The following is a 26,826-nucleotide window of genomic DNA, read 5'->3' on the forward strand; positions in this document are numbered from 1 at the left end:
CATGCGCGGCGTTGGGGAGACTACAGCCCCCAGACTGCGCCGCGCGACCAGAGAGCCGCCCAGGAGCAAGAGCGTCGCCCCCGCACTTCCGGTTCAGCGTGCTCAGAAGACACCGCCGGCCGGCCGGCCGGAACAGAGGCGCTCCTGCGGGGGGCGGAAGTGACGCTACCACAGCAGCTGCAGCAGCACGGAGACCAGTCCGAGCAGGGGCGACTACAGTTCCCACAATGCCTCGCGGCCGGAAAAGGGGCGAGGACCTGAGGGGCAGGATGGAGGAAGCGCCGGCGGCGGCAGGAGGCGGCGGCGGCGGCGGCTGAGGTGAGTCGCCGCTGGACCCTCCCAGGGCGCGGGGCTCGGTGCGCTGGGCAGGCCGGCCGGCACGCAGGCAGGCAGGCAGGCCGCGAGGGCGCCGCCGCTGTTGCCGCTGCGGCTGCTGTGGCGGTAGGCGCCCACCTTGCAGGGCTGTCGTGCGGCGCCTCGGCCTCCCTGGCGGAGGGAGGGGGCGGGGCCACGCGGAGGGGCTCCGTGCGCCAGAAGCCCCCTCGGCGCAAGGGGCGGGGGATGCACGCAGGGCTCTCTGTACGCGCCCCATAGCCCCCCACCCAGGGGAAGGAGCGGGGTGGGGGGAGGGAGCCCCCCGTCTCCGGGGCCCGCAGCCTCGGCGCTCAGGCGGGCAGCGCCGCGACCCCTCCGGTGCCGCTGCCCGGGGCTCCCGCTCTCCCTCCCTCCCTCCCTCCCCCCCCCCCACTGCCCGGCGGGAGGACGCGGGCCTCGCACTCGCCGCCTCTCTGGCCGATCTCGGGGCAGCTCCGTGTGGCCGGGGCGGAGGGCCAGACGCCCCCCCCTCCCCGATCGCCTTGGCCAAGGGGGTCTCGCACAGGTTCAAGCTCTGTCCAAGCGCCCCGCCCTCGTCCCCCCGCCCCACACACGGAGGAATCGGCCTCTCCCACGCCCCCCCCCCCCAGCGCTGAAGCAGGGGGCTTCGAAGGCTCAAGGAAGGTCCGGCTCGTTCTTCCCCCTGACATCCACCTGAAAACGGGCAGGGCCCTTGCCGGTCCTTCCCCCAAAGCAAGCAAGGCCTCCAGTCCAGACTGCCAATGGGGAGGCACAGAAGACCCCAAGGGCTCACCCGGGAAAGGCACTTGCCAGGGCTCTGCGCCTTTTCCGAGGCCGGAATAGAGCCTCTCTTTCCAGTGGCAGGCTACCTTTTCTCCAGAATAGCATAATTTAGGGGTCCTTTGTAACACTGCTTTGGAGCGGTGGAGAAATCGTAGAATAGCAGAGCTGGAAGGGGCCTCTAAGGTCATCAAGTTCAACCCCCTGCTCCATGCAGGAATCCACCCTAAAGCATCCCTGACAGATGGTTGTCCAGCTGCCTCTTGAAGGCCTGTAGTGTGGGAGAGCCCACAACCTCCCTAGGGAACTGGTTCCATTGTCATACTGCTCTAACAGCCAGGAAGTTTTTCCTGATATCCAGCCGGAATCTGGCTTCCTGTCACTTGAGTTGGAGAGAAAGGAGAGACAAGCTCTGGTGCTGTGGTTGATATGTTGTATATCAACCACAGCACCAGAGGTCGCCTCTCCTTTCTCTCCAGCCTCCATTGGTGCTCTTCCCTCTCACCCTGCTGCTGCTTCTTGTCACTTGACCCCATTATTCCGCGTCCTGCACTCTGGGAGGATCAAGAAGGTGGAGGCCACGTGTCCTCTGGGGCCAGTTCTCACTTCCCTTTTGTCTCTCTTCCCCCAGGCCGGTGACGTCTGCCCATCAGCCATGGCCTTGATCGAGGGTGTGGGGGACGAAGTGACCATCCTCTTCGGGGTCCTGCTGGCGCTCGTGGTGTTGATTCTTGCCTGGTTCTCGACACACACTGTGGAGCGGGGCGACCCGCTCTTTGCTGCTTCCCCCCCTCTGGCCACGGGCCAGCTGCAGGAAGAGGGCCCGCAGGAGGAGCGGCCAAGCGTGCCAGTCTCCGGAGTGCGGCAGGTCAAGGAAGAAGGGGAGCCTTCCTCGGGGGCCATCCCCGATGGGCCTGGCAGCGTGTCTGGAGACCTGCCGCGGCACAGGACCGCTCCCAGCCCCCCGCAGCCTCACTTGCTGCCCCCGGCAGGCCCAAGTGCTGAATCCCCTCTGGCAGATGACGCCATTGTCTTGCGGCTGAAGTTCTTGAACGACACGGAGCGCCTGGCCCGGGTCCGTCCTGAGGACACGGTCGGCACCTTGAAGAGGTGAGGAAGCCACGTGCGCTTGGGAAGGGGAGGTCGCCGCAGCACCAGCAGCGTCCTGTGCCAGGCCACCTTGCCCAACCGCCATTGGGCCTGCAGTGGGCTTTAGAGGGGAGGACGCAGCCCTGGACGTAAGCCCCACGGTGTGAGTTGTGGTGCCTGCATTTCTTTTTAACGCTTGCATTCCGCTGGGCCCCTCAAAGCCTGGGGCTGGCCCCAAAATGTTGAGGTTGCCACAAGGAAAGGAAAGGAACCTCTCGTGCAAGCACTGAGTCATTACTGACTCTTGGAGGGACGCCAGCTTTCACTGACGTTTTCTTGGCAGGCCTTATAGTGGGGTGGTTTGCCGTTGCCTTCCCTGGCTGTTATTACCTTTCCCCCAGCTAGCTGGGTACTCATTTTACCGACCTCGGGAGGATGGAAGGCTGAGTCGACCCGAACCAGCTGCCTGAGAACCAGCTTCCGCTGGGATCGAACTCAGGCCGTGGGGAGAGTTTTGGCTGCAGAAACTGCTGCTTTACTGCTCTGCACCACACGAGGCTTTGAGGTTGCCACAAGGGAACCCTATATCATAATGTGCCACGTGGCTGCAGGGAAATACTACAATTCCCCTCTCTTCTGTGGCCCGCCCCGGGCTACTTTGCCAGTCGTGGGTTGTGTGGCGGCTGCAGGTGCTGCCCATCCTTCCCCCTAGAACTCTCCCAGCCAGGATGGGGGGCGGCCCTCAGAGAGCATCAGCCCCATAGCCACGACCCACCTTTCCTTCCTTCGTTTTGCAAACGCCCTGTCTGGTGTTGAGAATTCCTGACTGGTAAGTGAGTCCGTCTGTGCTCCAAGCCCTGAGGAAAATCGCTTGAACCGAATCGCTGACGTGGGAGTGGATCAGGCACTCTATGTGGATAGGCCAAGGGTGCCCGCCGGAGGTTCAGTCGACAGTGTGTACCAGGGGGAGCTTGGCTGGGCGAGCCGCAAGGAAGGACCCCAAGGGTGCCGGAGGTGCTAGGAAAGGAGGCAGAGGCCAGGGCCAGCGGGAGGAGGAGCCGGGAGTGGGAGGCCGCCCTTTCAGCTGCAGCCCTGCTTTTTAACCCCGGGCTTTTGCTTGGGAGAGACCTGAGGTCTTGCTGCCACGTTCTCATGAGCCTTTGCGCCTCGCGGCGTCTTTTGCTGTCCTGAAATGTACCGGTGAAGACCCTAAGAAGAGCCCCGAGGCAGGATCAGGCCAAAGGGCTCGTCTGTCCGGAGTCCCATTCCCATGGTGGCCACCCAGGTGCCCCAAGGGAAGCCCACATATGGGCCGTAACTGCAGCGGCACCCCTCTTTCTCACATTCTCCAGCACCTGGGGTACAAAGGCAGCAGACGGAGGTCCATATGCAGTATAGCCATCAGGACTCGTAGCCACAGAAAGCCGCCTCCTCCACAAATTTTCCTAATCCTCCTTTAAAGCCCTTCAGATTGGTACCCGTCGCTCCATCTTGTTTTCTCCTGCCTTTTTTCCTCATGCAAGGAGTCGCCTCCTCTCCACTGTATCCTCAACAAGAACCCTGTGAGGTGGGTTAGGCTGAGAGTCAGTGACTGACCCAAAGTCACCCGGTGAGCTTCATAGCTGAGTGGGGACTAGAACCCACATCTCAGTCCAACCACTACTCTGCACTGACTGTACCACACTGGCAAAGATATACTGGGGGAGGGGGTCCATTTTGCCGGAGTTGCACACTCTGACTCAAGAAGCCAGTGCTGAATGCTCCCTCCCACTACCAACGTATTGCGGGGGGGGGGGGGCGGCAGCAGCGAGAATGCACATCGACACACACAGACTCTTGTGTTCACCCTGTGGGAGGAAGTGCCTTGCTTGGCTGTTGGACGTGGTTTCTCCACTGGGAAACAGCTCCCCCCGCAAGTTTGGCTTATTTAATGGGTCTCCGAGTCGGGAGAGAGTTGAGTTCCATGGGGCGGTTGAGGTATCCGGGCCCCTGTGAAGGACTGATTGTAGCCCAGCCTTGCACGCAGCGCCAGGATGAAGCCACCTGTTTCAGGTGACCATGTTCCTGGGGAAAGAGATGGAGGAAGGCGGGACGTGGTGCCTGCCTGGGTGGGGTGGGTGGGGGAATCTGGGCCGGCTCTGGGGCTGATGTTGTGCCATCTTTCCCCTCCTCTCCCCTCCCCTCCCCTAGGGCCCATTTCCCAGGCCAGGAGCAGCTGGTGCGCCTCATCTACCAGGGACAGCTGCTTCGGGACGACTCTCAGACGCTGGCCGCCCTGCACCTCACCCACAACAGTGTGGTGCACTGCCACATCTCTCAGCACAGGCCGGCCCCTGTGCCTGCCGGCGGTCACGGCAATGCTGCCAACGTGGACGCGGCACACGCAGCCCTCAATGTGGGCAGCCTGATGGTGCCGCTGTTCGTGTTGATGCTGGGTGCCCTCTGGTACTTCCAGCTGCAGTACCGCCACGTTTTCACGGCCACGGCCACCACCTGCCTGGCAGGCCTCACCCTCGTCTTCAGCTTCGTGGCCTTTGCGGTGTACCGCAGATAACACCCATCCCGGTGTCGTTGGGCCGACGGTTGGCTTGGACTTTGTGCTGGCCTGCAAGAGCCGGGTGGCGCCTGCCTTTGACGAGAGCCGGGGAAGAAGAAGCCGCCCCTACAGCAGGCCCGCTGATGCTGCCCAACACCAGGACTTTGGGCTGCTGCTCTGACTGGCCCCCAGCCGCCCAAAAGTCAACCGTCTGTCTCAGGGCTGCTCTTCGCTGCTCTTCACACCTCTTCCTCGGGGAGGCTTAGGCTGGCTCCTGCCTGCAGCATCTGGTCCAGCACTCCTGATGCCCGAGTGGGTGCGGTCTGCTTGCATGTACCTCAAAACCTCTGCCAATGAAGTGGACGTGGGGGGTGGGGAGGGCGGCATCTTCCCCTCGCCAGAGCCAGAGGTCTAATCCCAGTTGCTTGTGTTGCCTAGATGGAGATTGTGTGTGTCCGGGGGGTTCCTCCTGGGGAGCCTCAATGGTGCCTGAGCTGCCGGGCATGGCTGAGCGGGTGGGGGGCAGGGGGGCGGCAGGGGCTCCCATGCCTGACATGCTTATTTTGAAATTAAAACTGTGAAGGACATGAAACGGTCTCTGTGGTGTGTGAACGGGGGCGGGAGGGAGGGAGAGGCGAGGGGGGGCCTGAAGCCACGGCGGCGGAGGGCTTGCAACTCATGCGAGAATGAGAAGGCAGGAGGGAAGACGGTTAGGTCTGGTGCAGAAAGCCTGCGTGGCCACACGGGGCCTGTGGCCGGCCCAGGCCCAGCGCCAGCCGAGCTCCCTGTGGGTTTGTGATTCTCGCCCTCCAGGCAAGATGGCTGTTGTCAGGGGCTGTGCAGATTCACAGGGGGTGGGGTGGGGTGGGGTAGTCATCATCGACAGAGAGCAGTGGACCCCATGGGCAATGGGGTGGGGGTGCAGGATGAGGAAGGGCTGCTAGGTCAGAGGCAGCTAGCTGGCTCCTGCTTCTCCGGCATCCATCCTCAGACGTGGCAGCAGCTTTCCACAGCAGCTGTGAGCAGCACCCGCTGTCCCTGAAGGTGGAAGCTCCCTTGGGCTGTCATGGCAAAGAGTCATGGAAGAGGACCAGGCTGCACTTTTTCAAGGTGGTCAAGGGTCCAGGAGTGGGGATGACCTTCCCCTAGGGTTGGGAAACAGCCATACCCCTGCAAAAGAGTTAATGATAGGCTTTGGAAGGTCCATGAGCCCCATCTTCAAGGGCTCCGCCCTTCAGCCCAGCTCTAAGGGACAAAGTTAAGAGAAAAGGTGCTTTGGATTTTCGTAACCAAATACGAGAAATGCGTAAGGTAACAAAAAATGGCAGCAACCCTGAGAACACAAGCAGTTGCCTTTGGGGAAAGGGTTTTTTAATGAGCATTTCCCCAAATGCCCCCAATTAGTTTTGTGTAAAAAGTTTTAATTGATGGAGGGAGGGGGGACGAAGAAGGGAAGGCAAACACATGCATAAAATTCCTAATAAAATCAAGGAAGTCAATCTACCTCAGCAAATGACTTATACTTACGTGTGATTTTGGAGCATATGCAGAGTTCATTACAGAGAGTATGGTCAAGAGCGGATATCTGGCTTCCTGCTCTGAAGATATTAGGAAGATCAGGAATGAGAGCAAACTCGATTTATGGGAATCCTTGAGTCAAAGGAAACAGAATCATGTTTTGTCTAATAGTGTGATACCTTCCATTTCTGATGTCTGGTCTAGTCAGAAAATCTCAGAATATTACTTAAGCCGTGATCCTTTGAATGTTTAGATAGAAAAGAGTCTTCTCTTTTCTATCTAAATGGCTGGCAGACTGGGGCTTGAAGGGAATAGTAGAACTTGAAGGTGCCCTTAGTGGCTAGACCCACTTTTATAATAACCCTTCATTTGAATTATAAAGGAGCTGGCCAGTTCTAATTAGAAAAAAACATTGTACAGAAGAATGTAGGTGTTGGGCATCTGCTGGTGTCCAAAACCGTGAGATTGGACTTCTTCAAGTTTCCCCAGTGGGCCTGAGACGAAAAAGGCATGTCTTTCAGATATCTCAGCCTGGCTGCTTCATCGTCGTTTGAAACTTAATATGGCTAAGACTGAATTGCTTGTTTTTCCTCCTAAACCTTCTCCTCACCTCTCATTCTCTCTTACTGTCAACGATGTCACGCTTACTCTGGTCAAGGAAGCTCGTAGTCTTGGCTTTATATTTGACTCCTCGCTCTCCTTTACTCCTCACATCGAGGCAGTAGCTAAATCCTGTCGTTTCTTCCTGTATAATATTGCCAGGATTCGACCATTTTTGTCTGTCTCTTCTGCCAAGACTCTTGTTCACGCACTGGTCATCTCTCGGTTGGACTACTGCAACCTTCTTCCCTCTGGCCTTCCTTCGTCTCACATCAGTCCGCTGGTCTCTGTCCACCACTCTGCCGCTAAGATCATCTTCTTGGCCTGCCGCTCTGACCATGTCACTCCACTTCTGAAACCTCTTCATTGGCTTCCAATTCACTCCAGAATCCAATATAAACTTCTCCTGCTGACCTTCAAAGCTCTTCACGGTCTAGCTCCTGCCTATCTCTCCTCTCTCATCTCACACTATCGCCCCGCTCGTACTCTCCGCTCCTCTGATGCCATGCTTCTCGCCTGCCCAAGGACCTCCACTTCCCTTACTCGGCTTCGTCCTTTTTCTTCTGCTGCCCCTTACGCCTGGAACGCTCTTCCAGAACACTTGAGAACTACTAACTCAATCACTGCTTTTAAAACTCAGCTAAAAACTTTTCTTTTCCCTATAGCCTTCAAATATTGAGTTTGTTCTGACTCTATACTGTTAGCTTCTCCCTACCCGGTGCCTGTTTACACTTCCCTGTGCCTGTTTGCATTCTCCTTCCCTCTTTATTGTTTACTACAACTTATTAGATTGTAAGCCTATGCGGCAGGGTCTTGCTATTTACTGTGTTATCTGTACAGCACCATGAACATTGATGGTGCTATATAAATAAATAAATAATAATAATAATAATAATAATAATAATAATTTTGGCCCAACTGAGTAGTGCTCAAATGAGCTCCACAGAGTCATGGCACCAAAACGTAGATCCGCAAGGGGGCGCTGTTGAACCGGATCAAAATGCAGGGGACTTTGTTGCACCTGAGTTCGTGGCTATCTTAGAATCATAGAATAGCAGAGTTGGAAGTGGCCTACAAGGCCATCGAGTCCAACCCCCTGCTCCATGCAGGAATCCACCCTAAAGCATCCCTGACAGGTGGTTGTCCAGCTGCCTCTTGAAGGCCTCTAGTGCGGGAGAGCCCACAACCTCCCTAGGTAACTGATTCCATTGTCGTACTGCTCTAACAGTAAATTTTTCCTGATGTCCAGCCAGAATCTGGCTTCCTGTAACTTGAGCCCGTTATTCTGTGTCCTGCACTCTGGGAGGATCGAGAAGAGATCCTGGCCCTTTGAAGAGTGCTCTCATGTCTCCCCTCAATCTTCTCTTCTCCAGGCTCAACATGCCCAGTTCTTTCAGTCTCTCTTCATAGGGCTTTGTTTCCAGATCCCTGATCATCCTGGTTGCCCTCCTCTGAACACTTCCAAGTATAATCTGATGGAATCTGAGCTGGCGGTGACCGAACAAGAAAGAGTTCGTCCACCCAGTGTGCGGCTGCTGTAAAGAAGGCAAACTCCATGTTAGGCATTATAAGAAAAGGAACCGAGAATAAAACTGCCCTTATTCAAATATACGGTGTGACCACACTTATAATACTGTGTACAATTTTAGTCACCAGAGCAGCTGGGGGCCCTGCTTGCAGGCGCATTGCTAAGTTCTTAAAAGATCTGGAGCGCAGGCCCATAGACACAAAAATTGCCCAAATTTGCATTTGCAAATTTACTTTATTTTTGTACATGCAAATTCAAAATTACTATAATTTACATTTTATAAAAAGCAAGCTAATTAAATTCTAATCTAAATAACACACATTATAGTAAGCTGCAGTATTCTAACCTAGTCTATCTTTTGTCTCTCTGGAGAGCCAAGGATGCCTTCGGTCTGTCTCCGAAGCGTCTGCCTATTTGTCATAACAGAGAACAAGAGTCCTCTCTCTTCCCACTTGAAAGCAAGCAAGAGCTATCAGCCATCTTCCACCAGACAGTTAGAATCAGGGTCCTGCAACCCCACAGAGCTTTCTGAACTCCTCTTGCATGAGAGGAATGGGCTAGAATCTCCAGGTGCTACAGACCGGCTCACCGTGGGGAAGCCAATTCCCTATGAATTAAGAGCAAGAGTGCGTACTTCCTTCTGGTCCATTTTCCATAATGGAGAAGCGTCATCTCTGTTCCATCCTGAAAACAAGCAAGAGCTATCAGTAACATCCCTAGACTCATGCAGAGGTCGTGCTCAATGCCAGCGTTACACTGCAATCCTATACCAATTTTCTCTGCAGTCTTGACTGTCCTGTATCTGTACACTGCTGCCTCTCCGGAGGTCAAGGTGAGTCTGTCACAAGGAAGGAGCCCTTTCTCCTCTGCCTTGAAAATAAGCCATAACTACGAGAGCGACACTCCTCTGCCCGCGAGGGGCACGGAATTCCGCAGGCAGGCTGCCTCCCTCTGCTGCCGTCCTCTGCAGTCTGGGCAGGCTGCTCTCTGCTGTAACTGCAGAACAAAGGGTTTGTCCTTCTTAGCTGCCCCCCCCCTCGAAATGCCAGCTATGAAGCTTGGGCCTGTGGCCTACCTTGCCAGGCTGGTGTCTACAAGAATCAAATTATTGGGTAAGACACATGGGCCTTGTTGCTGGGGGGTTTTGTTCAGCCGTCCTTGGGCAGAACCATCAGTCAAGCAGCCATCTGGCTCCGTTATCAGGTTTTGCCGAGGCAGCCGGTACTCCAAGGCCGTTCGTCAGGGCTGTTAACCATGAGAGCCTGTTTTGCAGCTGAAGGTGGGGAACCTTCTCTCCTCATGGGGGGGGGGGAGGGACAGGACCCTGGAGCACCGCTGTTTGTGGATTGGTGGAGCCAGCCACACACACACACACAAACACACACACACCCCGCCTTGTTGGGGGTATAAGTTAGTTGGCCTTTTCCAGTTTATGGTCTCTGTTCATGTGGGGAGGGGCCCATGCTGCTGGGGACCCCGAAGGCTGGCGCAGAAGGGACCCCCTGTGCGGTCAGGAATGAGGTAGCCAGGATCTGTTGCTCTTCTTTGAGTTGCTCTGAGTCAACAGCTTGCTGGGACATTTTGCTTTTATTGCTCTTTTAAAGTTGTTTTATTGCTGTTTTGGGCTTTTAGCTTCATTGTAACTTTTAGGCTGTTTTCCCTTCTCCCCCACCCCCACCCCATCTCCCCTCCCCTCCCCTCCCTGGTCTCTTGTTAATTGTTTGTATGCTCAGTGTACCCTTACACTGATTTAATAAATTGCCTGGAGTCTTTGGAAAGTGTGGTTATCTTCAGGTGTACTGGTTCCAGTCCCAGTGTTCCACTGGTAACCAGTGGGAATGGGGTGGCTGGGTTGGGAACTTTGACCCAGGCCTACCTTGCAAGGGAGGCGCAGGTCTGTACTTCCTTCACAGTAACTTTGAAAGCAAGCAAGCAAGCAAGCAAGGGGGCGTGTCAGTACCCAGAGCCACTCGCTTCTCCCCCTGCTCTGGCACCTGCTCCCACCCCCCGCCCACCCTGCTTAGGCCTCAGCCCTGTGCTCACTTCCTTGCATTCTGGGCCGGGCTGGGCTCTGTCTCTCACCTGGCGCTACTTCAACCGACTGTGCCTCTGGAGAGCCAGGTCTGTCGAAGGAAGGAGCTCTACGGGTAGAAGAAATACGATGTTCCCGAGGAGTGAAACAATCATACGAAAGCTAAACAGCTGCTGCCCCATCACTTAGTGTCTAACAGACACTTACCAACTATTTGGGAACTATCAGCATCTGCCTTCCGCTTGCTTGGTTGGCAAAGTGATCAGTGACGGCACCCTGAGACACAGGTTCCAACAGACATTTGTCAATTGAAAGGACAGCCCGGGGTGGGTGGGTAGGGGAACCCTCTGGATTGAGGCAGGGAACAACACCAAACACAATATCATAGAATCATAGAATAGCAGAGTTGGAAGGGGCCTACAAGGCCATCGAGTCCAACCCCCTGCTCAATGCAGGAATCCACCCTAAAGCATCCCCGACAGATGCTTGTCCAGCTGCCTCTTGAATGCCTCTAGTGTGGGAGAGCCCACAACCTCCCTAGGTAGCTGATTCCATTTATGTTATAATAAATGGATGTTATAATACATAACATTCGTCAAAAGAGCATATAAAACCAATGCAATATTAAAATAACAATCACAGCATCTTAAAATTCTTAGGTTTAAAATTCATCTGGGTAGGATCAACACACCATAGGAACCTGGAATGTAAGATCTATGAGCCAGGGCAAATTGGATGTGGTTATTGGTGAGATGTCAAGATTAAATATAGATATATTGGGTGTTAGTGAACTGAAATGGACTGGAATGGGCCACTTCACATCAGATCACCACCAGATCTACTACTGTGGACAAGAGGATCACAGAAGAAATGGAGTAGCCTTCATAATTAATAATAAAGTGGCTAAAGCAGTGCTTGGATACAATCCAAAAAATGATAGAATGATCTCAATTCAAATTCAGGGTAAGCCATTTAACATCACAGTGATCCAAATATATGCCCCAACCACAGATGCTGAAGAAGTAGAAGTAGATCAGTTCTATGAGGATCTGCAGCACCTACTGGATAATACACCAAAAAGAGATGTTATTTTCGTTACTGGAGACTGGAACGCTAAGGTGGGCAGTCAAATGACACCTGGAATTACAGGTAAGCATGGTCTAGGAGAACAAAATGAAGCGGGACATAGGCTGATAGAATTCTGCCAGGACAACTCACTGTGCATAACAAACACTCTCTTCCAACAACCAAAAAGACGGCTTTATACATGGACTTCACCAGATGGCCGACACCGAAATCAGATTATTATTATTATTATTATTATTTATTTATTTATTTATTTATTTATTTATATATATATATATAGCACCATCAATGTACATGGTGCTGACTATATCCTTTGCAGCCAAAGGTGGCAGACATCTATACAGACGGTAAAAACAAGACCTGGAGCTGACTGTAGTTCATAGAATCATAGAATCATAGAATAGCAGAGTTGGAAGGGGCCTACAAGGCCATCGAGTCCAACCCCCTGCTCAATGCAGGAATCCATCCTAAAGCATCCCTGACAGATGGTTGTCCAGCTGCCTCTTGAAGGCCTCTAGTGTGGGAGAGCCCACAACCTCCCTAGGTAACTGATTCCATTGTCACACTGCTCTAACAGTCAGGAAGTTTTTCCTGATGTCCAGCCGGAATCTGGCTTCCTTTAACTTGAGCCCATTATTCCATGTCCTGCACTCTGGGAGGATCGAGAAGAGATCCTGGCCCTCCTCTGTGTGACAACCTTTTAAGTATTTGAAGACTGCATGTCTCCCCTCAATCTTCTCTTCTCCAGGCTAAACATGCCCAGTTCTTTCAGACTCTCTTCATAGGGCTTTGTTTCTAGACCCCTGATCATCCCGGTTGCCCTCCTCTGAATACGCTCCAGCTTGTCTGCATCCTTCTTGAATTGTGGAGCCCAGAACTGGGCACAATATTCTAGATGAGGCCTAACCAGGGCCGAATAGAGAGGAACTAGTACCTCACATGACTTGGAAGCTCTACTTCTATTAATGCAGCCCAAAATAGCATTTGCCTTTCTTGCAGCCATATCGCACTGTTGGCTCATATTCAGCTTGCGATCTACAACAATTCCAAGATCTTTCTCATTTGTAGTATTGCTGAGCCAAGTGTCCCCCATCTTGTAACTGTGCATTTGGTTTCTATTCCCTAAATGTAGAACTTGGCATTTATCCCTATTAAATTTCATTCTGTTGTTTTCAGCCCAGCACTCCAGCCTATCAAGATCACTTTGAAGTTTGTTTCTGTCTTCCAGCTATCCCACCCAATTTTGTGTCATCTGCAAATTTGATCAGCGTTCCCTGCACCTCCTCGTCCAAATCATTAATAAAAATGTTGAAGAGCACTGGGCCCAGGACTGAGCCCTGCGGCACCCCACTCGTTGCCTCTCCCCAGTTTGAGAAGGTTCCATTGATAAGTACTCTTTGGGTCCGATTCTGTAGCCAACTATGAATCCACCTAATAGTTGTTCCATCTAGCCCACTTTTAGCTAGTTTGTTAATCAGAATGTCATGTGGTACTTTGTCAAAAGCTTTGCTGAAGTCAAGATATATGACGTCCACAGCATTCCCACAGTCCACAAGGGAGGTTATCATATCAAAAAATGAGATCAAATTAGTCTGACAGGATTTGTTCCTGACAAATCCATATTGGCTTCTAGTAATCACTGCATTGATATCAAGGTGTTTACAGATTGACTTCTTTATAATCTGCTCCAGAATTTTCCCAGGGACGGATGTCAGACTGACTGGTCTGTAGTTCCCAGGTTCCTCCCTTTTGCCCTTTTTGAAGATAGGGACAACGTTAGCCCTCCTCCAGTCGTCCGGCACCTCACCCGTCTTCCATGATTTTGCAAAGATAATAGACAAAGGTTCTGAGAGTTCTTCTGTTAGCTCCTTCATTACTCTAGGATGCAGTTCATCGGGCCCTGGAGATTTAAACTCATTCAAGGAAATTAGGTGTTCATAGAATCATAGAATCATAGAATAGCAGAGTTGGAAGGGGCCTACAAGGCCATCGAGTCCAACCCCCTGCTCAATGCAGGAATCCACCCTAAAGTTGTCCCTGTTCTTTGACCATTTGTTTATCAATCTCAAACTGCAATCCTGCCCCCTCAACTTCTGCTTCACTTTTTCCAGGGGGGTCATAGACCCGCTTTTGGGAGAAGACCGAGGCAAAGTAGGAATTGAGCACTTCAGCCTTCTCTTTGTCGTCTGTTATCAATTTGCCATCCTCATTAAGCAGTTGAACCACCATTTCTTTCCTCTGTCTTTTACTACTTGCGTATCAGAAGAAAGCCTTTTTATTGCTTTTAGCATCCCTCGCTAATCTCAGCTCATTCACAGCTTTAGCCTCCCTGACGCCATTTCGGCACTTCTGAGCCACATGTCTGTACTCTTCTTTTGTAGCCTGGCCTTCCTTCCACTTCCTATATGTATCCTTTTTTGTTTTCAGGTCATCTCTAAGCTTTTTGTGGAGCCACATTGGTTTCCTCTGATGTCTTCTATTTTTTCTCCTTATTGAAATTGTTTGTAACGGTGCCTTTAAAATTTCATTTTTTAAATACTCCCACCCATCCTGCACTCCTTTTCTCATTAGGCTCACTTGCCATGGGACCTTACTTATCATAGTTCTGAGTTTATTAAAATCAGCTTTCCTAAAATCCAGAGTACGTGTATGACTACACTCAACTTTTGACTCCTTCATAATCAAGAATTCAAGTATGACGTGGTCACTTTCCCCCAGAGTTCCTGTAACTGCCACTTTATCCACTAAGTCATCCCTATTGGTCAATAACAAGTCAAGGATTGCCGATCCTCTAGTTCCTTCCTCCACTTTCTGTAGGAGAAAGTTATCACCCATAGATGTCAGGAATTTCTTGGAAGGGCCGCTTTTGGCAGTAATGGTCTCCCAACAGATATCAGGGTAATTGAAGTCCCCCATCACTACTACATCACACTTCCTTGAGACACTGGCAATTTGTTTCTCAAAAGTTTCGTCCTCGTCTTCTCCTTGATTGGGTGGTCGGTAGTAAACTCCGATTATCATATTCTTTTTATTCCTAGCCCCATTTATTTTAATCCAGACGCTCTCAACGGGGCTCCCAGTCTCATCCGCCTGTATTTCTGTGCAGGGATAGGTATTTTTAACATATAGTGCAACTCCACCTCCCTTTCTATTTCTTCTGTTCTTTTTGAACAAGTTATATCCTTCAATTGCTATATTCCAGTCATGGGAGTCATCCCACCAAGTTTCAGTTATACCTATCAAGTCGTATTTGCCTTCATGTAATAAGAGTTCAAGTTCATTCTGTTTGTTTCCCACGCTCTGGGCATTAGTATATAGACATCGAAGACCATGTGTTTTATAGTCTGGCTTTGTTCCTACATTGTTGCAGACACTATTTTGGGACACTATTAGAGCTGTTCTCTGTACTGTGGCGCATTGGCCTTCATCTATTGTTGCCTTGAAATTTACGTCTCCCGCCCCTGTAAGATTCAGTTTAAAGCCTTCCTGATCAAGTTCTTCATGCTGTGGCCGAACTCATTCTTTCCAGCCCTTGTGAGGTGCAACCCATCCCTTGCCAGCAGTCCATGTTCCAAGTAGCGTAGCCCGTGGTCCCGGAATCCAAAACTCTCACGACGGCACCACCTTCGAAGCCAGTCGTTCATCCGGAGTATTTTTCTTTCCCTTTCTAATCCTCTTCCAAGAACCGGGAGGATGGATGAGAAAACTACCTGGGCCCCAAAGTTCTTCAGTTTCTTTCCCAGAGCTTCAAAGTCTGAAATGATTTCTTTGTAGCTCTGCTTGGCAACATCATTTGTCCCCACATGGATGAGAAGAAAGGGGTATGTATCCGTGGGCTTTATGAGCTTCGGTAACCCTTCAGTCAGTTCTCTAATCTGTGCTCCAGGGAGACAGCACACCTGGCGAGTCCATGGGTCCTCATGACATACTTGGGTTTCAATCCCACGCAGCAGGGAGTCTCCCACAACGACTACTCTTCTCTTCTTCTTGGTTGACCTACCTTCTGCCTCTTGGTCACTGTTGCACGGTGTCTCCTGTACTTCTTCCTCTGCAAACTGTCCTTCAGTCTCATTCTCCAGAAGCTGAAAGCTGTTGCTTAACTCTAATGGTTCCACCGGTGCAGAATGCCTTCTAATTCTTCTGCTCCTAGCTGACACTCTTTTCCAGGGAGTTTCCTCTTCATTGGCTTTCCTCCCCTCAGCATACTCCACTTCTGCTTCAGCTGGCTGTTGCTCTTCAATCTCATGTGCTTCCTGTTGCTGTCGCAGTTCCACCGTTCGGTCTAAGAACTCCTCGTCTTCTCTTATTCCTTGGAGGGTGGACAATCGCCGCTCAAGTCCTCTCACTTTCTCTTCCAAAAGTGCCACCAGCTTGCACTTGTTGCAGGTATACGCCATGTTGAGCTCGGGCAGAAACACGAACATTGCACACCCTTTGCAGGTCACCACCTCTAGGGACTCCTTTCCATCCATATTGTCTATTTCTGCTTTGGTTTTTTCCTTTCTGATTATAGTGGAATTGCCTTTGCTTTGTCCTGTCCTCTCTGAAGGTACACAACTATATGAGTAGGTCTTAAGGGAAAGTAAGATCTTTTGGTTGGTGCTTTTTTTTTTCTTTTTTCTTTTTGGTGGTGGTTTTGTGGGTTTTTCTTCTCTTTATGTTTTTCTTTGTTTTTCCCACCTCTTTTTTTTTCTTAGAGGCCTCCCCCTTGGCCTCCTCTGCTCGCTCCCTGTTCACTCGCTCCCTGGGAACTGGCTTACTTTTATAGCTTCTACTTGAGCTGGGCCAGCTGCTCTTCCCTGCTTCTGCTCAGCTCCAAGTCAGGAACCAGAATGAGGTCACTGAAAGGCCAACAACAATCAACAGCAATCAGGCCACAGATTGCTGAGTACAAAGTACAATCAGCAATCAGGCCACTCCCCCTTCAGCTCCTGCAGCAACTATCCACACCGACCCTCAGATCACGAACTTCTTATTGCACAATTTAGAATCAAACTAAAGAGAATAGGGAAGACCCACAGATCAGTTAGATATGAGCTCACTAATATTCCTAATGAATATGCAGTGGAAGTGAAGAATAGATTTAAGGGACTAGATTTAGTAGATAGGGTCCCGGAAGAACTATGGACAGAAGTTCGCAACATTGTCCAAGAGGTGGCAACAAAAAACGTCCCAAAGAAAAAGAAAACCAAGAAGGCAAGATGGCTGTCTGCTGAGACACTGGAAGTCGCCTAAGAAAGAAGGAAAGCAAAAGGCAACAGTGATAGGGGGAGATATGCCCAATTAAATGCAAAATTCCAGAGGTTAGCCAGAAGAGATAAGGAATTATTTTTAAACAAGCAATGTGCGGAAGTGGAAGAAGACAATAGAATAGGAAGGACAAGAGACCTCTTCCAGAAAATTAGAAACATTGGAGGTAAATTCTAGGCAAAAATGGGTATGATCAAAAACAAAGATGGCAAGGACCTAACAGAAACAGAAGAGATCAAGAAAAGGTGGCAAGAATATACGGAAGATCTGTATAGGAAGGATAATAATATCGGGGATAGCTCAGATGGTGTGGTCAGTGAGTTAGAGCCAGACATCCTGAAGAGTGAGGTTGAATGGGCCTTAAGAAGCATTGCTAATAACAAGGCAGCAGGAGACGATGGTATCCCAGCTGAACCGTTTAAAATATTGCAAGATGATGATGTCAAGGTGATGCATGCCATATGCCAGCAAATTTGGAAAACACAAGAATGGCTATCAGACTGGAAAAAATCAACTTATATCCCCATACCAAAAAAGGGAAACACTAAAGAATGTTCAAACTATCGGACAGTGGCAATTATTTCACATGCCAGTAAGGTAATGCTCAAGATCCTGCAAGGTAGACTCCAGCAATTCATGGAGCGAGAATTGCCAGATGTACAAGCTGGGTTTAGAAAAGGCAGAGGAACTAGAGACCAAATTGCCAATATCCGCTGGATAATGGAGAAAGCCAGGGAGTTCCAGAAAAACATATATTTCTGTTTTATTGACTATTCTAAAGCCTTTGACTGTGTGGATCATAACAAACTGTGGCAAGTTCTTGTATGGGGATACCATGTCATCTTGTCTGCCTCCTGAGGAATCTGTATAACGAACAAGTAGCAACGGTAAGAACAGACCACGTTTAAGATTGGGAAAGGAGTACGGCCGGGTTGTATACTCTCACCTTACCTATTCAACTTGTATGCAGAACACATCATGCGACGTGCTGGGCTTGACGAATCCAAGGCTGGAGTTAAAATTGCAGGAAGAAACATTAACAATCTCAGATACGCAGATGACACCACATTGATGGCTGAAAGTGAGGAGGAGCTGAGGAGCCTTATGACGAAGGTGAAAGAAGAAAGTGCAAAAGCTGGGTTGCAGTTAAACCTCAAAAAAACCAAGATTATGGCAACCAGCTTGATTGATAACTGGCAAATAGAGGGAGAAAACGTGGAGGCAGTGACAGACTTTGTATTTCTGGGCGCAAAGATTACTGCAGACGCTGACTGCAGCCAGGAAATCAGAAGACGTTTACTTCTTGGGAGGAGTGCAATGACTAATCTTGATAAAATAGTTAAGAGCAGAGACACCACAGTGACAACAAAGGTCCGCATAGTTAAAGCAATGGTATTCCCCGTAGTAACCTATGGCTGCGAGAGCTTTTTCCAGAGGTGGGTGGGTCATAGACCGTTTTTGAGAAGACTGAGCCAAAGTAGGAATTGAGCACTTTGGCCCTTTTTGTCATCTGTTATCAATTTGCCATCCTCATTGAGTAGTTTAACCACCATTTCTTTCCTCTGTCCTGAAGAAAGCTTTTTTGTTGCTTGCACTTCCTGCACTTCCTAAAATCCAGAGTATGTGTATGGCTACACTCAGATTTTGCTTCCTTTATAATCAAGAATTCAAGTATGACGTGGTCACTTTCCCCCAGAGTTCCCGTAACTGCCACTTTATCCACTAAGTCATCCCTATTGGTCAATAACAAGTCAAGGATTGCCGATCCTCTAGTTCCTTCCTCCACTTTCTGTAGGAGAAAGTTATCACCCATACATGTCAGGAATTTCTTGGAAGGGCCGCTTTTGGCAGTAATGGTCTCCCAACAGATATCAGGGTAATTGAAGTCCCCCATCACTACTACATCACACTTCCTTGAAACACTGGCAATTAGTTTCTCAAAAGTTTCGTCCTCGTCTTCTCCTTGATTGGGTGGTCGTTAGTAGTAGACAACAAAGGTCCGCATAGTTAAAGCAATGGTATTCCCCGTAGTAACCTATGGCTGCGAGAGCTGGACCATAAGGAAGGCTGAGCGAAGGAAGAGAGATGCTTTTGAACTGTGGTGTTGGAGGAAAATTCTGAGAGTGCCGTGGACTGCAAGAAGATCAAACCAGTCCATACTCCAGGAAATAAAGCCAGACTGCTCACTTGAGGGAATGGTATTAAAGGCAAAACTGAAGTACTTTGGCCACATAATGAGAAGACAGGAGACCCTGGAGAAGAGGCTGATGCTAGGGAAAGTGGAAGGCAAAAGGAGGAGGGGCTGACCAAGGGCAAGATGGAGGGATGATATTCTGGAGGTGACAGACTTGACCTTGGGGGAGCTGGGGGTGGCGACGGCCGACAGAAGGCTCTGGCGTGGGCTGGTCCATGAAGTCACGAAGAGTCGAAAGCGACTGAATGAATAAACAACAACAAAAAGGCCTGCCGGAAGAGACTAGTCTTTACGGCTGTCTTAAAGCTGACCTGAGCCACCATGGGGGGATCCGGCAGCGCTAGGCCGGCAGGTGGAGAAAGGGACTCTGCCTATGGAAATCTCTAACCAAAAAATCTTCTAGGAACGCTCTTTCGGGGGGGGGGGCTCCTGCCTCCCCGCTAAAAACCTTTCCCCCTTCCTGGTGAGGCGGTGGGCAGAGATGCATTCCTCGACGCCTTCGCCTGCTTCCAGGAGAGCCACGAGCCCACGCGTGGTGCTGCAGGTCTCGTCCAGGTGCTTTTCCTCGGGCAGGAAGACAAGCACTGTACAAACCCTGCTGGCCAGGGGAACAGCTCCCTCTGCGGGAGCCTGACTGACTGGCGAACTCTTCTTGGTGGGGAGCGAGGGCCTGGCAGGTGGCCTCTGCCTGGCCCTCGGCTGGGCAGCCCAGTGCTCGGCCTCCATCCCAGCAGAGGCCGGCCAAAAGCCTTTGAGAAGCCATGAAGGCAGGCGCCTGCCCAGATCAATACACCTTCAGCATCTTGGACCGGCAGGTAGACTTCCTCTGGGCATGGAGGCTCCATGTAGCCGTCAGGGCAGACAGCAGGGGCTTCCATGGGCAGAGCACTGAGGAGGGGGGGACAGTTGGCGGTGCGGCAGGCAGTGGGTATAGCACCATTTCTCTGAGTTCAGACGATACGCTAATCAACGGGGGGGGGGTAATAGGAACAGAATGGGAAACAACCGTTGATCATTAGCGTGTGGTCTGAACTCCGCCTTTAAGGACGGCAGGAGCTGGGTGCAGGAGCTTCTCCTCTGCCTGCTGCCTTGCGGAGCCATTGGGCTTCAGCCAGGGACCCAAGAGGCCTCCCCTCCCCTCCGGCTTCGCTCTCTTTTCTGCCTCATTCTTAGGATTATACCCACTTAAAGGCCACCCCCCCGCCCGTGCGAAGGCCGCCTGAGCCCGCCTGCCCACCCCCACGCCAGCGAGGGTCAGGGAAAGGGCAAGCGCTTTTACTGGAACTGAGCTGGAGGTGGCGACCAGCCCAGGCCCATCCTCCGCGTTGGGCTCGGTTCCAAACCCGCCCGCCCCGGAAATTCCGCTCTGAAGCAATTGTTGTGGGAGAAGGGTTTGGGGGCCGCTTGGCTGAGCCCTTCCTTCGCCTTAGCCTGCATTGCTGTGCCGACGAGAGACGCCGCCGCCGGCCGCCTGCGCTCCGCTCGCGGCAGCCTCCGGACCTACCCTGCCTGGCGCTGCGAAGGAGCCGTCGGCTGCTCCCTCCCTCCCTCTCTCCCTCCGGAGGCCCACCTGCGTTGGGGCAGCCAGGGCGTAAGTGAATCCTGGATCATCCCCCCGGGAGGGAAGGGGTTGCATTTGTGAGGGGGTCTAAGCCGACGGGGGGGGGGGCAGGCCCAGAAATGCCACTGACCGGGGAGGCGCCGTAGGAGAGGAGAACCTGGGAGGCGAGGAGAACACCAGGAGCGAAAGATGGGCAGCAAAATGCGCCGGGAGGCGGCCTTTGGGGAAGGGAGAGGAGAATCTCGTTTCATCCTTCCAGACATGGATTCTCCCCCCACCCCCCCTGCACACACTTTTAAAAACGCTAAAGAGGAAAGTCCCCGCCTGTGAATCCCTCCCTCCTTCTGGCTGGCATCTGCGTGCTCCGTAGTTCCCACATCTGGGTCCTGCAGCCAGCAGCCGCTGCAGCTCCCAAATGTCGAGGGCTCCGTTTGGGACCAACCTCGGCAGCTCCCTCCGGGTAGCAAGGGCCGGATGTCCAAGCAAAGCCCCCACCCCATGTCCCCCTCCTAGGCTGCACGGCTTGGGAGGGGGGCGCAGAGCTCCGCAGGGCCCCTGTCTGGGAAGCCCCCTCCCCCAAGAGGCTTGGCTGGTGCAGAAGACCTGTAGCGGGGGGGGGGGGCAGCAGCAGGGCTGGTGGAGGCAAGTGGAGGGGCGGGCCGGCCGGCTGGCTGGCGGGGAAGCCACTCCAAAAGGTGGGCGAGCGCAGCCCTTGGAAGTGCACCTGAGCCACCGCGGAGGGTTCTGGGAGCGCTAGGCGGGCAGGTGGGGAAGGGGCCGTGCTCCTCTGGCGCGTCAGCGCTCTGCCTGTGGAAATCCCTGGCCGAAACGTCTTCCAAAGGGACGCGGCCGCGGAAGGCTTTGCGCTCCAGGTTGCGCAGGCCGCCCTTGCGCATGTCGCTTGAAGCTGAAGCTTGAGCCCCAGGGCCTGGGGGCCACGCCAGACGAGGACGGATGGGGGAGGTTCGGTCTGGGGAACAGGAGGCTGACAGGAGGCCTTAAGGGAGCCGGGCTCCGGTACAGAAGTGGGGGCCTTGGGCAGAGGGCCAAGAGCTCTTTTCCGTGGCCGCACAAAGCAGGACCCGGAACAATAATGGGCCCGAGTGCCGCGGGCACCTGGCTCTCAAGGAAACAGAAGGAAAACCTCCCTGAGGGTAAGAGCTGCACCACAGTGGGACGGTCCGCCGCCTGCGCAGCTTGTGAGTTCCCCTTCTCTGGAGGGGTGGGGCGTTAAGGAGAGGCCGGGCAGCCGCCTCGCCTGGATGGTTTAACGGGTTTTCTTTCCAACTCCACGGTCCTATGATTGAGCTGTGTTGAGGGGCAGAAAATTAAGAAACTTCGAAAAAGTTTAGTGCGCGAGCTTGAACAGCAATTAATTTCCTCTGCGCCAAACGGGCAGGTAGCCCCTCCAACCACGAGACGATGGACAGCCTTGCTCGGCCAATCAGTGTGGCGCGAAGGCGGGTACCGAGTGCAGGGAGCTGCGGGGTGAGGCTGTTGCCGCCAGTGGGGAGGGGGGACGGGACGGAAGCGGCCAATCGGGGCACACGAAGGAGCGGGCGCGTCGCATGCAAATTTCAGAGGGGTTCCCCCTCCCCCTGCTATACGTGAACCACAGTTGCATTGTTCATGAGCCCTGTTAGGTGAAGGGAACCGAGGGGCAAAACAGCAGGGGAGGGGCAGGACTGCCAGCGCCCATGGCAGTAGGGGCCTGATCCTGGTCCCCACGCAGGACTCAGGGAGCAGCTTGTCCATGTGTTGGGAGGGGGGGGCGTGTTTTGTTGTAGGTGGGAGAGGAATGACCTGTTTGTAGCATCATTCGCAACTGTACAGGTTGGCTCGGTGCTGGGGGGGGGGGTACAGGGGCAAGTACCCAGGTCATCTTGGCTCTCAGGCAACGGGGCCATTCCCACCTCCACCCCCGGCCATGAATGAGTGCCAGTTGGGAGCAAAGCACATGCACCTGTTGCTCTGGAACCTCAGGCCTGGGGGGCTAAATCCAGCCCTCTAGGGGCCCACAGACAGCCTACCCATTTCCCTCCAAACAGTGATAATTGGGGTGAGGGTGGGGTTCCTGGCTTCTGTGCAGTTCCCCCCCACACACACCCATAAAAGGTTGGACTGCCTCCTGCAAAGCTTTGCTACCAGCAGGAAGAGCTTAAGTGGCAACAGGCTGGACTGGTTGGGAATTTTGTGTCCCCCCTTGCCTTCAGCCCCCACCCACGAGTGGGACGTGGCCCTCCCCTCTGACGTTGAATTTGGGCCTCAGGCTGGACGTTCCCTTGGCCACCCTCAGCCTGTGAGCAGCCCCCCACTGTCCAGTACCACAGTGGGGAGGGGCAGCCCCAGACCGGTGCCCTAGAGCCGTCTCTGCAGAGATATTTGGATCTGGCTTGGAGACAAGGGCTTTGGGGGCTGAGTCTCTCACCCCTCCGGCTCCCTCAGCCAAGCCACGATCCGTCCTCGCTTCTGTGCGCACCCACCCAGCCAGGCCCCCATCGGGTGAGGCCAGCTGGCCTTGGCCCAGGTGCCGTGATGGGGTGCAGCCTTAAGCCGGTTCAGGTGTTTCCACTGTGCCATGTGAACCCACCGCGGGTTCCCTCTAGTTCTGCCTCACTGTTAGGTCCGGTTTCTCAGATAGTCTTTGTAATGAATAAGTTTCCCCAGCTTTTGCACCTCCGGCAGGGATGGGGCTGAAGCCAAGTATCCCCCATGTTGTAACTGTGCATTTGGTTTCTTTTTCCTAGGTGTAGAACTTGGCATTTATCCCTATTAAATTTCATTCTGTTGTTTTCAGCCCAGCACTATATTTCTGCAGGGCTCTCTGTCCCAGGAAGACCACTTCTGCAAAAGTGGCTGCCTGCAAAATCCCACCCTTTGGAAAAGGAGTGCTTGTCGGGGAGTGTGTTAGTGGCGTCCCCCCCCCCAATTCTTCCCCCATGCATTGTCTTTCACAAGGATCTCAGCCCCTCCCCCTGCTCCCTCCCGTCTGCCCCCCCTCCAGGTGAAGCATCTCACTCTCGATGGGCTCACAAGAAGAGGGCGCCATGTCACACAGCACCGTGAAGGTTAACGGGATCAAGGTGGCCACCGAGGGCCCAGGCCAGACGGTGGTCAACGTCCACATCAGCCAAGAGTCCTCGCTCGCCTACCTCTTCAAGGCTGTGGCAGCCATGAGGTGCCCCAAGCCGGCCTCCAAGGCCCAGGAGTTCTCGCCCGCTGCCACTCCCCGTGCCAGGACCGGATGCAGCGGGGAGCAGAAAGTGCTGGGGGTAAAGGCCGTGGGCCACGCGAGGGAGCGATGTGGGGAGGTTGAGCCCCCAGGGAAGAGGAGCTGGGGGCACACGCAGCCAGGACTGGGTGACTGTGTGGACCAGGAATTCCGTGCATGCACAGAGACGTCTCCTCTTCTGCCTGCGACAGAGCGGAGTGCTGGCGTTCAAAACGGGCTGGCTCGGAGCCTTGGATTAAAGGAAGCCCCCTGCCTGGCAGCTCTGGGGCCTTTTCTTCCCTGGGGGGGGGAGCGTGGAAGCAGGGGGAATTGCAGGGGGGTACCTGGCTTGCTCACTGGGAGGCAAGCAAGAGCCCAGCTCCAGCGTTGGACTTCTTTCCCCATTTACTTCCAGGCGGCCCAGATCCTGCTTGGGCTGATGTGCATCGCCCTGGGCGTGGTGATCAGCCTGGGGCTGGGGCCCTATTCAAGCTACTACGAAGACCGCTTAATATATAACGGAGCCCCTTTCTGGATGGGGAGCGTGGTGAGTCGTGGGGAATCCCTGGGACCAGGCAGGCAGGCAGGCAGCCACCGTTTCTGCCCGGCTCAGTTGGGAGAGAACCTCAAACAAGCTCCCTCTGTTCCAAGTTCAACCATCTCCCACTTTGGTTGACTTGGCGTGGCCTCAACTGAACCCACAGAAAGACTGTGCTGAGTGGTCGGCACATCTAGGCCGCAATCCTTTGCGCACTTACCCGTGAGGAGGTCACTCAGTCCCAGTGAGCTGGAGAGGGGCCAGGGAGGGGGTGGCTGTGCCCAGGCGGGGGCTACTCACACTGCCCTTTCCTCCCTCAGTGCATCCTAGCTGGCACCTTCTCTGTGGTGGGCGAGAGACGCAGCGGTGGCTGGGTAAGTCAGGGGGAACCTGGGTGGGGGTGGGAGTGGGGGTGGAGAGAGACCCCTGCTTCTGGGGTCTGCTCCATCGCAGGTTGTTCCGTGGAGACCAGCCCTCCCTTTTCACCTTGAAGCCTGCTTGTGGTCATATCCCTGAACGGCCGGGGGGCTGGAGGGTCCGTGGTCCCCCCAGAGACACTGGGGCCCTCGCTTTCTTAGGGTGTGTATGTGTGTTTTCCCTCTGGCACCCAGGTCCACCTGGCCACGTTCTTCAACCTGGCCAGTGTCGTGGCTGGCGTGGTGGCCTTGGCCCTAGGCGTGGCTTCTGTTCCCAACATGACAGACAAGCCCTACTATATCGATCGGCTCTGCCAGAAGAGCAGACAGTATTACAATTCATGGGAGGTCCCCGCAAGCCCCAGCCCCAGTGAGAGTTATGACGCCTGGAGAGTGGAGGATTGCAAGAAGAAGATGTGGCAGCTGATAGTGAGTGGATCCTTGTCCCCTGTCGTCAAGGGCGGGACTGCAAATTGTGGGGGACGGGAGCAAAGAGCTGGGACGGGAGAGGCTCACGGGGGGCGGAGACAGGGGCGGATGTGCATTGCAACCTGCACGCCACATGGCCTCCTAAGAGCCCTGCGAGGTGGGCGATGCCAAGTAGGGGTTGAGGAGCAGGACTGGGCGAGCAGAGGATGAGCAGAGCGTGGAGAGCCAGAGCACAGGCGGCAGCCGCAGAGGAGAGGGACGCTGGTGGGGGTGGTAGGCCGGAAGGTCTAGGGGGCCACAAGCTGCCCACCCCTGTCCCACGTGGCGGAGGCTCTGAGCCTCCTGGGCCCAGAGCTGCCCCACAGCAAGGGCTCCGTGGCGCTCTCCAGGGTGGCGCGCAAGGGGAATTGGGGCGGGCGTGTGTCTGCCCCACCCCATCCTCTCGCTGATCCGAGCACAACCTCCGCCCCACGTTTCTCCCCAGACCATTGCCAACAGTGTCCGGCTGCTGCTGCTGATCGTCTCCGTCGCTGCTCTCGGAATCGCCATCTTCTGCCTGGGATACGGCCTTCGAGTCCTGTGTCGCTCCGTCCGGGTACTTAGCGAAGATCAGGGCAAGAGGAGCGGGCGCGTGTGGGACCCCTCAGGACCAGGCAGCTGGGCCCTGAGCCAGAGCCCTCTTGGGTGCTGGGACGGGCCTTGCAATCCATCGTAGGGAGGGAGGAGGGCAAAGGAGGCGCAGGGAAGCGGAGTTTGTTCCCACAGCTTAGTAAGCATCTAATAAGCATTTAGGAGCAGCGGCAGCAGCAGGAAAAGCAAGTTGCACAGCACTGTGCTGAGCAGGCCAGTGCTGAGGGCTGCACCCTTACTTGTGAGCAAGTCCACGGAACTCACTGGCACTTACTTCTGAGGAAACGCTGAGCCGTTCTTTTTCGCGCCCAATCCACGAGCAGAGGAGTGAGCCTTTGTGCATAACCCCCTGAGGCGGTCAGTTCTGCTTCTGGCCACCATCGCTCCGTCACGGTGGCGCTGCAAAGTCCCCCTTCCTGTGGGGATGAATTGGAAGCGGAGGAACTGGGAACGGGGCCCAGCTGGTCTGGGTCTGCAGAAGAGAGTGAGGGGCAGCCCGTGCCCGGGGGCTCCATAGTGGGAGGGGGTCCTCGGGGTGGGCACTTCCTAGGCTACCCCTCTGCCCATGGGACACCCGAGGAGCCGCTTCCGCCCTTGATCAGTGCCCCTCCCCACCCCCGTAGATGCCCCCAGGCCGCAGCAGCCGCTGCACCCCAATTCCCTCTGCCCGCTTCCGCCTCTTCTCCAGGCACTGAGCCGGCTCTGCTCTTTCTTCCTCCTCCTTGCAGGCTGGATGTGAGGACTACGTGGCGATCACAGACCCGGAAGCGCCCCCTTCCTACGAGGATCCGGAGAAAGAGGGGGACGCTGCCTGAGCAGGGCGGTGCTTGCCTGCCAGTGGGAAGGTGCCAGCCCCCGGCCCCATCCTGCCCCTTGCTCTCTCACGTGCCTTCTGTGCTTTGCTGCCTGCAAAGACGCCTCACGCTTGTGAAGGAGCGGCCTGCCCTGGCGGCCTTTGCTGAGCCACTCTCCTGAGCCCTGGTTTGGCCCCGGCACCTATCTGGGGCCCCCTCCTGAATGGAAAACGCTGGTTGCGCTTGCAGTTGCCGCCGTCAGTAATAAAGGCTCTTGCTGTTCATTGCATTAATTCAA

General features: G+C 53.9%; 2 protein-coding genes across 3 annotated transcripts; both read left to right on the forward strand.

Moving 5' to 3' along the window:
- The first annotated feature begins 301 nt into the window (after positions 1 to 301).
- On the forward strand, positions 302 to 5,252 carry TMUB1 (transmembrane and ubiquitin like domain containing 1). Its single transcript, XM_063121494.1, has 3 exons — positions 302 to 318; positions 1,748 to 2,226; positions 4,396 to 5,252. The coding sequence occupies exons 2-3, from the start codon at positions 1,772 to 1,774 to the stop codon at positions 4,757 to 4,759; spliced, it is 819 nt and encodes a 272-aa protein (XP_062977564.1). The 5' UTR covers positions 302 to 318; positions 1,748 to 1,771; the 3' UTR covers positions 4,760 to 5,252.
- A 15,122-nt stretch (positions 5,253 to 20,374) lies between these two features.
- LOC134395485 (transmembrane protein 176B-like) lies at positions 20,375 to 26,826 on the forward strand. 2 transcript variants are annotated; one of them, XM_063121651.1, is made up of 7 exons: positions 20,375 to 20,540; positions 23,515 to 23,782; positions 24,137 to 24,268; positions 24,580 to 24,633; positions 24,871 to 25,104; positions 25,589 to 25,699; positions 26,463 to 26,826. In XM_063121651.1, the coding sequence occupies exons 2-7, from the start codon at positions 23,534 to 23,536 to the stop codon at positions 26,547 to 26,549; spliced, it is 867 nt and encodes a 288-aa protein (XP_062977721.1). In that variant the 5' UTR covers positions 20,375 to 20,540; positions 23,515 to 23,533; the 3' UTR covers positions 26,550 to 26,826. The 2 variants fall into 2 exon arrangements, with proteins under 2 accessions (XP_062977721.1, XP_062977728.1); XM_063121658.1 differs by lacking the exon at positions 20,375 to 20,540 and adding an exon at positions 21,575 to 21,664.

The sequence above is a fragment of the Elgaria multicarinata genome, chromosome 1 (genome assembly GCF_023053635.1).
Source record: "Elgaria multicarinata webbii isolate HBS135686 ecotype San Diego chromosome 1, rElgMul1.1.pri, whole genome shotgun sequence".
Taxonomy (NCBI): Eukaryota; Metazoa; Chordata; class Lepidosauria; order Squamata; family Anguidae; genus Elgaria; species Elgaria multicarinata.